Raw genomic sequence first — 9,851 nt, 5'->3', positions numbered from 1 at the left:
GCACAATTTTCGAATAGAAGTTTCGTCAATAGAGTCCTTACAAATATAAATATTATTTAATTCACTCTATGGATATCTAAGCAACTATTGGAGAAACATACTTATTTATGAATTAACTAAAATAAAATTCACAAATTGTATCATATGCAATATAGCATGTGTGTAAAAATATGTTTTGCAAACAGAAACATTTATTCGACTGTATACTATGATTTGAAATTGTAAATTTATATTACAAGTAAAAAGATTTAAAGGAGTAAAATAATTTAATCAAAATATAAGTGCAAGTGAAGCAATATATATTCCAGCACAGCTCTTATTAACATTAGAACATGACTAAATGACTTAATAACATAGCCTACGGCAAATATAACAATTTATAGTTTCTAAGACTTATTTTCGAGTCCTTCTCGTGCGAATTCTCGGCGAAGTTCGGGTGTCATCGTAAAGTTCCGGCGGACACACGAAGCCATGGGGGGAACCCTGCAGGAACACTCGACCTCCTTGGTGTTCCTCTCCAGCCAGGGGGAGAGTTTGTCACCAACGTCCATCGTCAGATTGCCGAACCTGCAGTGTTTACCTGGGGTAAAACAGATTGAAATGATCATTAGTGCAGATAGAGTGGAACAGAGGTTGAAGTAAACTATAATATGAGGAAAGGGGAGTATGATCTTTTACTATATTAATCTATTTGGTTTCTTCAGCCGCTCTGGATCTGTTCTATCTTTGCCAAATATCTCATTTGAGAGAATTTTAGATAGGAAACATTTAGCTGGACAAATAGTATACAGTGAACAAGTTTCAAGTATGCTTTTTCATGATACCACTGCTTCATAACGATACCATCTTTTTCGTAATGAGCAAAGACTTAATGTTATCCTTAATATGCATTACCGATTAGTTTCAATTATTAAGACCTTGGTTTTTTTACTGGCCTAATATAAATTATTTTGAGCTAGGACCATTTCTAAAAAATTCCAATTTAATATGAATTTCTGAGTAGAGATTTTAGTGTTTACCCATCAGAAAGGTAGATATTTTTCTCATGACTTGACCATAACCTTAAGATACCTTAAGATTTGTGTCGCACTGTGTAACCACTTTCATTATACCATAAATTACGTTAACATTATTTTTGAACCTAGATCATAGAATGTATTATTCATTACTAATTTTTAAATGTACAATTATTGAAAATCTCCATGCAATTTCCTGGGTTAGATGGATAGCAAGATTTCCCCAGCATGTTGAAATTGGTCACTCACAGGTGTTGGGAGATCCTTCTTTTTCTGATGACAAGTTTTCTTTTTGGGTTTGTCTTGATTCTCGATATTTTTCATCTTTGCTTCCTTTAACCCCATTTTTTGAGTTTTTCCTCATATTCTGGCTTTTTTGTAGTAGAGCCTGGTGATGGGGGTGGGTTGTAGGTTTGAAATCACGAGTTAAACTTTACTTTTCTTTACTCAACTTTGGTAAAAGTCTTCAATCTCTTATATAATACAAGCAATAAGAATTATTAATCTAATTTTATAATCCGGATGTAAATAGCACAGGTTTTCAGGGTAGCAATAAATTGCCTCACACTAACAATTTCATATTTTAAACATAGATAACAAATGTCATCGAATGTTTAAAACTTTCATCTACACTTAGTTTATTCATTGTTTTAGCCATCTTATATATTGTTTTACCTGATTTTATGACACTGACTTCTTTAGATTTGATGATCCGATCACTCGGTTTTGCTGAAACAATTTTACAAACATTGTAAAAATAATAATTGTAATTATTATTGTTGATAATAATATTTTAATTATTGGGTCTGAGAATTAATTCCTCGAAATGATGCCATTTCGTAATCAAAGGCTAAAACATATCGTATTATAAAAACAAATATAGTGTGAAAGACTTATATAAAGATATAAGAATAAAAAACTTTTCAATAAAAACCATATGAAATATTAAAAGAAAACGTTTACAAGTATGCTTTTACGGACGTTTATGGTGAGAATTTCTTCACGATAGTGTATTTTATGTGTCGTAATTTTCACTTAAGATCCAAATTGGTCAACGTAAAGGTACCAAATTGGTAAGGGTATTTTCCAATAAAAAGGTTAAGCCTATATACTCTCCCAATTATTTTTAAGAAATTACCTTAACCAAAAAAATTTTTCTAGTAAACTATTTTATCATAAACAATTAAAAAAATATTCCAGTTGGATGGTCTATGAATTAAAACCTTGAAATAATATAATTTAACCACTAAGTTTGGTTGGATTGCCTGTTACTTAGAAAGCATATATGGTGTTAAATACGAATGAATGAAACCACAATACTTACGACATCTAAAGCTGATAGGACAGCAGCCATGTTCACTGAGGTACATGGGGATACAACCCCTAGTTAGCATGATAGGGGTGTCACCCCACAACTCTAGGTCGCAGGCGAACTGCTGGCAATAGGGCGGTGCTATGGTGCCTACAACAAATGGACAAATGGAACAAACTACTAAAATGACCGTGCGAAAAGAACTAACAAAAAAATGAAACATGTTTTACATATTTATAAATTTCATTCTTTTCAAGAAAAGTTTTGTCGTTTGTAACCAATTAAGAAAACCTTGGTTTTTGAAAATTTGCAAGGAAGTCAAGTAGAATTGTTACAGCCATAATTAACAAATATTCTACGAAACAGTAAAGTGGTGTAAATAATTCAAACCCCTAATTTTGCATCGGAAGTTTGAACTGCCCGCATTAAGTTGAGTAATAGTTTTAACAATAAAGGTTCTTATTATTGTATTTCCTGTTCATCTTTGACACATTTATCTATGTAGAATCATTCATCATATTAGACAAACAATTTCAGAATCCATTGGTATCCAAGATGTATATGGACTTAAATATGCGATGACTTGATGAATATTCTTATGTAGTTTTGTATATAGTCTAAAATGGGAAGATCAGAAAAAGACTACGACTTTAACAAATGTTTATCCCGACTTCGCTCTACCCCGGAGCCTTCATTACGTATTACTTTAAGCTAACCCTAGGGTCGAGGCACTATAATTGAGATAAAATCCATCAGGTGATTGGCGGGATTTGAACCCGGGACCTCACGGAAGAAGCCTCGTGCTCTACCATCTCACCATGACCTTTGTACGAGAACAACTACAGGCTATAACAAATTGTATGTTCTGTAATAGTTTTGATTGTTTTTACTATTATTAACCGGCAACATATACTTACCATTATACCCAGAAGCACATACACACTGAGTACATGTGATGTCATCGTGTGGAAAGAACTTTTCTCCTTCGCTGTAGGACAAGCCTCCATGTACGCACTTGACACTATCGGGCTTCCCTACAACATATTTTATGATTTATGCGAGTAAATCGTAGTTGTTTCAAGAAATATGGAAAATTAAACCTCTACATCCCTAGAGGAAAAGACTTGAGGTGAGCTATGCAAGTTATTAGTCGATAAACATTTATTTTGATTATTATTTTTTCATATTTTATATTTCAATAAAATAAAATATCCCCTTAAACAACAATTAGATAAATATTTATGCAAAATAAATTCAGTAAATTGTGTTTTAATTTATTAATATATTAACATATTAATGTGTAATGCATCTAACAACGAAAACAGTTGTTCAGATCAAACAAAAAACTATATGGGACCTCTTATTTGTAATATGATTTATAATTTCAAACTTTTAACGAAATAAACGTTTTATAAATTTACTAGTTACAATATAATAGTTGTAAGAATACAGATCATAATAATGACAAAAAGAGTCTATTTTGAATCCCATTAATTTTTGCTCAGTTAAACAAGAACTCGTTTTCATTGTCTTCAGGTCCTGTTATATTTCCTTACATTTCTAAGGACAAGTATGGCCTATTGACCTCTACAATTAATAATTACAAAAAAATTTAAAAACTAAACGTTTTCGTAAAAAATTCATTGTTTAGCTCCAAAAAAAAAAAATAAATACTGTACAAAAAGTACGTAGATTTTTTTATTGGTATGGTGCTAACCAATCTTTTGTATTATACTTATAACAAGTTGTTGACAAAAATATTTATATAATCGTATGGTGCAAAACAAAGACAATATCTGCATATAAAAACGTACACACTGGAAAACAAATAACATAAATGTATGGAGTCAACTTGTTGTTTCTGCCTAAACGTGTGTTCTAATTGGAAGTTAGTGTAGGTAGTCGAAATAGACTCAAGCAAATCACAACAAAATTACAAATAAAAAAGAAAATGGTTGTTTAGAGATTGACAGCCTCTGTTAATTCTGTATATTTCAATGAAAGAATAGCCGTTTTAGCAGTTCATTTTACTTCCTAATTCACGTTGGATTCCGTAGTCGCATAGTTAATATTTATCACGTGTTCATGATGTTACCTTTGTTGCAGCTGACGACCCCTCTTTGGCAGCAAGTGAAGTCCTCGAGGAAGCTGTAGTGACGACATCCAGAAGGTGCGGGACAGACTTTAGGCCTTCGGTTGTTGTGGGAGCAGTAGAACCTAGCTCTGAAGAATAACGGAGGTGGAGTTAGTGATAACATAATGAGTGGGTTGTAGGAGAAACCTACATTTACAAGTAGTTGATTGGTGGGTTGGAAATAGTTATGTCGTAAACTTGGAAAATTACGATTGAGTGTGAGGTGAATATAAAAGATAGACTAGTCACAGATACATAAAGTGGAAAAATGCAATGGTACACTTAAGTAGTGTCTAGGGTAAAGTACAACACTGCCCCCAAGAACTACAACGTTCTCGGTGGAGGAAGACCCTGTGCGAAATTACCGCAAAGTGCTCCACGACTTATTTGTAAACTATTACTAGTACCAAAGTACAGTTTTGTCGCTAGTATCTTCGCGTGATTCCCACAAGCGAAAGAAACTTTCTAAACAAAACATAAAATTTTATCTAAGAGGTTCACACAGACACCAAATATATAAACATGAAACAGTGTATGAAGATGCAAACTGATTTAAATCGATTTGGTTCAAATTTAAAGTGAAAAATTAATATATCCATCGTCATTATTAGTATTACGAACAATTTTATCACCTTGTCTATATCATCTTTCAGTAACATTTCCATTTAAAAATAATTTTAGCTCAAACAGTATACAATACCACCAACCACAACCAAATAGAGCCAAAATTTTCACACTGTTTAAGGCAAGGATTTCTGAAAGATTTTTTCCATTCTTTGAGCGTTTAGTAACGATTGTAATTTCCTGATAATATCGACTCTGTTCTACGTTGAACAATCGAGACATAAAAATCAATGGGTACTGTTCAAAGTTCTTTCATTTTTCTCTTTATTTTATTTATTTACGTGTGAAGAAAACAAGTTACCAATTTAGTGTTAACAATGATAAAAAGTGTAAAACCAAAACAATTATTAAACTAACGTGTTTCAAAGAGGTTAACAATCTATGCCTTTACTTTGCTTTTACTATCTCACTTGGACCTAAAAGGCCTGTACATAAATGCCTGGAAAAAGTACAAAACAAAGCAGAGTGTGAACCATGGCACTACGTTGTAGGATTTCCCACCGTAGTAGCAGAGGTCTGCACTTCTGTCTCCGAGTGTGGCTGTATAAAGTCATGGTTTAGAGTGTTTAAGACTAGAACTCACCCCTCGTACATCCTGACACACTGGCAGCTCTGTATACAGGGTGAATGAAACTCCACCATGGCATTGGTGAGGTTGAAGCCTACGTTGTAGGATTTCCCACCGTAGTAGCAGAGGTCTGCGTTTCTATCTCTGAGCGTAGCTGTATAAAGTCATGGTATAATATGTTAAAGACTATAACTCACCCCTCGTACATCCTGACACACTGGCAGCTCTGTATACAGGGTGAATGAAACTCCACCATGGCTTTGGTGAGGTTGAAGCCTACGTTGTAGGATTTCCCACCGTAGTAGCAGCGGTCTGCACTTCTATCTCCTAGCGTGGCTGTATAAAGTCATGGTTTAATGTGTTTAAGACTAGAACTCACCCCTCGTACATCCTGACACACTGGCAGCTCTGTATACAGGGTGAATGAAACTCCACCATGGCATTGGTGAGGTTGAAGCCTACGTTGTAGGATTTCCCACCGTAGTAGCAGAGGTCTGCACTTCTATCACCGAGTGTGGCTGTATAAAGTCATGGTATAATATGTTAAAGACTACAACTCACCCCTCGTACATCCTGACACACTGGCAGCTCTGTATACAGGGTGAATGAAACTCCACCATGGCACTGGTGAGGTTGAAGCCTACGTTGTAGGATTTCCCACCGTAGTAGCAGCGGTCTGTGCTTCTATCTCTGAGCGTGGCTGTATAAAGTCATGGGTTAATGTGAGGTTGCTATTGGTAATAGTTTATAATTTACAATTGTTAATTGACATTGATTTTTTTCGTCAATTTGTATTGAGAAAGCATTGTTTTCGTCCAAACCTTCGAGTTTGAGTTTTGGTAGGAAATATCATTTTTGGGTGCCCCTAAAGTCTGTGTTGTGGGTATAGATAGAGCTGGACTACACATGTGGTCCGGTTATGAAGAACTTTAGTACGTCTGTACTAACTTATAATATCTCTATTTGGTTTTCGTTTTTTTAAATTTAGTTTATAATTGTTATTTTCCCATCTAACTCAATAAAACGAAGGAAAAATCTGTTTTTTACGATTTGATTAAAATATGTCCTTTTAATCTATGCAATTTTGTACCTTTAAAATGTCCTCCTACTAGTTGCAATACAACACGATGTTTAGCAATAAACACACTTACATAAATGTATATTTTGACATGACAAAATCCCGGTAAAACAAAGAAATTGGTGAAACTGGACGGTAACAAATAGGCGTTGTTACTTATGAAATACAAAGTGCTTGTCGTCTCGATGAGGCTCGTTTTTGACACCATCATGCGGTAACATTGTTGTGAAACGTGGCATTTATCCACTCTGTGACTATACTGCTAAGTAAAATTTTGGACAACTATTTCATTGTTGTGTTTAACATTATTTTCAATGAAAGCAAAAATAAGTGGTGTTAAGTTAAGCTTATAACACAAATTTCATAGTATATATCACTGTTTTAGCTCACCACATTTGTAGCTTGTTGGACACTTGGCTCCAGCAGATATTTCTGGTTCACACTTCATATGACGATAGAACTTGTGGATATGATGGGTGCAATGTGGGTCTTCTACAACATTATAAGAAATATATTTTTGAAACATGATGTATTCGTTTTTCGTAGGCATCCGCCGTAGAAATTTTAATGTAACTTTTGCTACAAACAAATTAACGAAAATGAAAATTATCGAAAATATATAAAACATATCTTTACAGGTGTTAAACACATTAAAAATTGAAAACATATAACACTTTATTTCCTACTACCTTAAAAAAAACATAAAGAATAATCTACAAGTTCTCCAAGGTAATTTTCATATCTAAAATTAGGATTTAATTTTCATAGAAAATTTGTAGCTTATCTTAAAATCCACTGATACAATTCCTAAGCCATATTTCTGAAGTGGTTGTTTAATATTACAACCAATGGTTTGATAACATTAAATGATTACTTAATATGCTAACAATTGTTGAGTAAAATAACCAAATCGTTCTTATTATCGTACTTTTTATTAAGTAGTAGTTACTGCTAAATTTAAGAATTGTGATGCTTTTGAAGAGAAATGAATAAAACAAATTTTTTATATTTGTGTTAAACATATTAATCGGTTTGGTATATTTTAATGATTTATGCCAAACCAAAAAAGACATTTGCAATTATTTTTTTTTACATCTATGATATATCCAATACTGTTTTAATTACTTTTCCCTAAATCTTATATTTTATAGTGTTAAATAAAATCTACTAAGTAAACTGAAAATGTCATATTACCTAATTGTATAACATATCTTTTATTATTTACATATCTTGTAATTTATATCTTACAATAACTTTGAACAAATAAACAATTTTTTCCACAAAAAATACTATATAAATTCTTAAAACTAATAATTTTTAAGGATAAGAATGTAAATATTGATACATACCTTGATCTCGATGGTCTTTTAAAATCATTGTATCTGATACAATACCCTCGTTGTATAGTTCATGAGAGTCTGAAAAGGTTAAGAAACTCTGTATTACCAATGACTTTTGAAAACTGAAGATCTGTAATAGTCAATGACCATTATTCTTAGTTTATAGTGGTTAAACTATGTGTATTTAATAAAAGGTTTTCTATAGAGGGTGCACGTTATGACTAAAACGTATAGAATAGACCTAAATAAAAAATATTGATAGTTGTCTTGTAGTTCTTAGTTGTATCAGTTCTACAGACAAAGAATTTTAACAAACAAAATAAGTTTGCTCCCTTCTTTATGAACCGACTTTCTTGAGTTTCTTACCGTTAGAATTGTAACAAATATTGTCCAAACAAAATGAACCGTCAATAGTTTTGCTTGGTGGTGCATTCTTTGTGTAATTTAAGTCTTAAAGTTGTAAATGGCCACCATTTGAAAAACAAACACAATTTTTTTCCAAATAGGTCTTTAATTAAAATTTATTTAAGTACTGAATAATAATCTACTGAACAAAAAGCTTTTATGAAATAGTTTTGTGAAAAACAAAATGGTGGCTGTACAAGTGACTTTTGAGTTATAGAAAATTTTTTTTTTGTTCGACTTTTGTCCATAATGACACCTTAAAAGGTGTTTTAGAGTTTGGTAAACACCATGTATATTGTACGCACACATCAAATGCTAATGAAAAGTATTTAGTTACTTACATACAATGGCTGCAAATACACAAATGACAAACGCTGAAAAGTGCAGCATGTTGTTGCGATGTAGTAGAACTGACTAACATGAATTAGTGCTGCAATTGGACAGTGGGTTATCCAATTTAAAGACAGGCAGGCGTACTGACTCACCGCAAAAATTGTGATCTGCGTATTTGGAAACAGAACAATTGGAAACACAATTTGCTCACCAATTGCGTTAGATATGTAGCAAAAGAGAAACTTAACTATGTAGCCTTGCTTGGTATTTTGACGGATTTTATAATGAACTCGCATTTTTCTTTTGCAACAAAACAGTTATCCTTTTACTTGACAAACATTCTCTTTGTCTGTATTTGTATCAATAGTATCCCATGATAAAATGAAACTGGTTCCATAAGGTACATCGAAATAGGTCTTTAGCTGTTTTATATGATGATTAATTTCATGGTTTTTTCATATACGGATACACCATTTTACAGGAAAATTCAGAATGTCTTTGTGACAAAAAACTGGTCAGTACATAAGTAGTGAAAATACTGGAGACAACAATGTATTAAAGACAAAAAACGTGATAAAGATAACCTCAAGATTCACTTAAAATAACTCCGTTGCTTCTTAGAAGAGAGCAGTTGATGGACGCAGTATTCCTCTTCAAGCTAGTAAATGGCCCATTGGACTGTCCTGAGCTGCTGAAAACGACCAACTTCCACATCCCTCGTCATTCCAGACATCAACAATTGTTTAAAAGAGATCACTACTCCACCTCTTACATTCAGCACAGTCCAGTACCTCACCTGATGCGCACAGGGAACAGCATCTGCGAAGACGTCAACTTCTTTGGCCGCAGTGTCTCCTCCAAGTCCGAAACGAGTGCCGTACTCAGAAGAATGTTCATGTAGTGTCAGTCTTGTTAATAGTGTCATTAATCTGTTTCTCATTTCTATAATGCTGTTTAATGGTCTATTAACATTTGTTTTTGTTGTTTAGATTGTCTATTTATATTATTTTCCGTGCAACATGCCTGTTTAGCTGTTACGTC

At 33.1% G+C, this 9,851-nt stretch overlaps 1 protein-coding gene across 1 annotated transcript; it reads right to left on the bottom strand.

The window, feature by feature from the left end:
• Positions 1–287: 287 nt before the first annotated feature.
• Positions 288–8,877, bottom strand: LOC129003478 (uncharacterized). Its single transcript, XM_054431777.1, has 11 exons — positions 8,819–8,877; positions 8,082–8,150; positions 7,123–7,224; positions 6,216–6,354; positions 6,034–6,156; positions 5,670–5,798; positions 4,424–4,551; positions 3,246–3,362; positions 2,341–2,478; positions 1,692–1,745; positions 288–580 (listed from the first exon to the last, which is right to left on the bottom strand). The coding sequence occupies exons 1-11, from the start codon at positions 8,865–8,867 to the stop codon at positions 387–389; spliced, it is 1,242 nt and encodes a 413-aa protein (XP_054287752.1). The 5' UTR covers positions 8,868–8,877; the 3' UTR covers positions 288–386.
• Positions 8,878–9,851: the final 974 nt, after the last annotated feature.

The sequence above is a fragment of the Macrosteles quadrilineatus genome, unplaced genomic scaffold, assembly GCF_028750875.1.
Source record: "Macrosteles quadrilineatus isolate MER2022 unplaced genomic scaffold, UCM_ALF_1.0 Scaffold_1__1_contigs__length_201487025, whole genome shotgun sequence".
In the NCBI taxonomy this organism is placed as follows: Eukaryota; Metazoa; Arthropoda; class Insecta; order Hemiptera; family Cicadellidae; genus Macrosteles; species Macrosteles quadrilineatus.
Note: the sequence above shows the minus strand (reverse complement) of the source record. Positions and strands in the feature narration are given on the sequence as shown.

Bases quoted from the DNA above. Each gene is read 5' to 3' on its own strand.
- LOC129003478 (XM_054431777.1), bottom strand. From the start codon at position 8,867: ATGCTGCACTTTTCAGCGTTTGTCATTTGTGTATTTGCAGCCATTGTA. The intron at 7,225-8,081 runs GTATGTATCAAT...ATAATGTTGTAG, and splicing joins AAAAGACCATCGAGATCAAG to AAGACCCACATTGCACCCAT. The intron at 3,363-4,423 runs GTAACATCATGA...AATATGTTGTAG, and splicing joins GGTCGTCAGCTGCAACAAAG to GGAAGCCCGATAGTGTCAAG.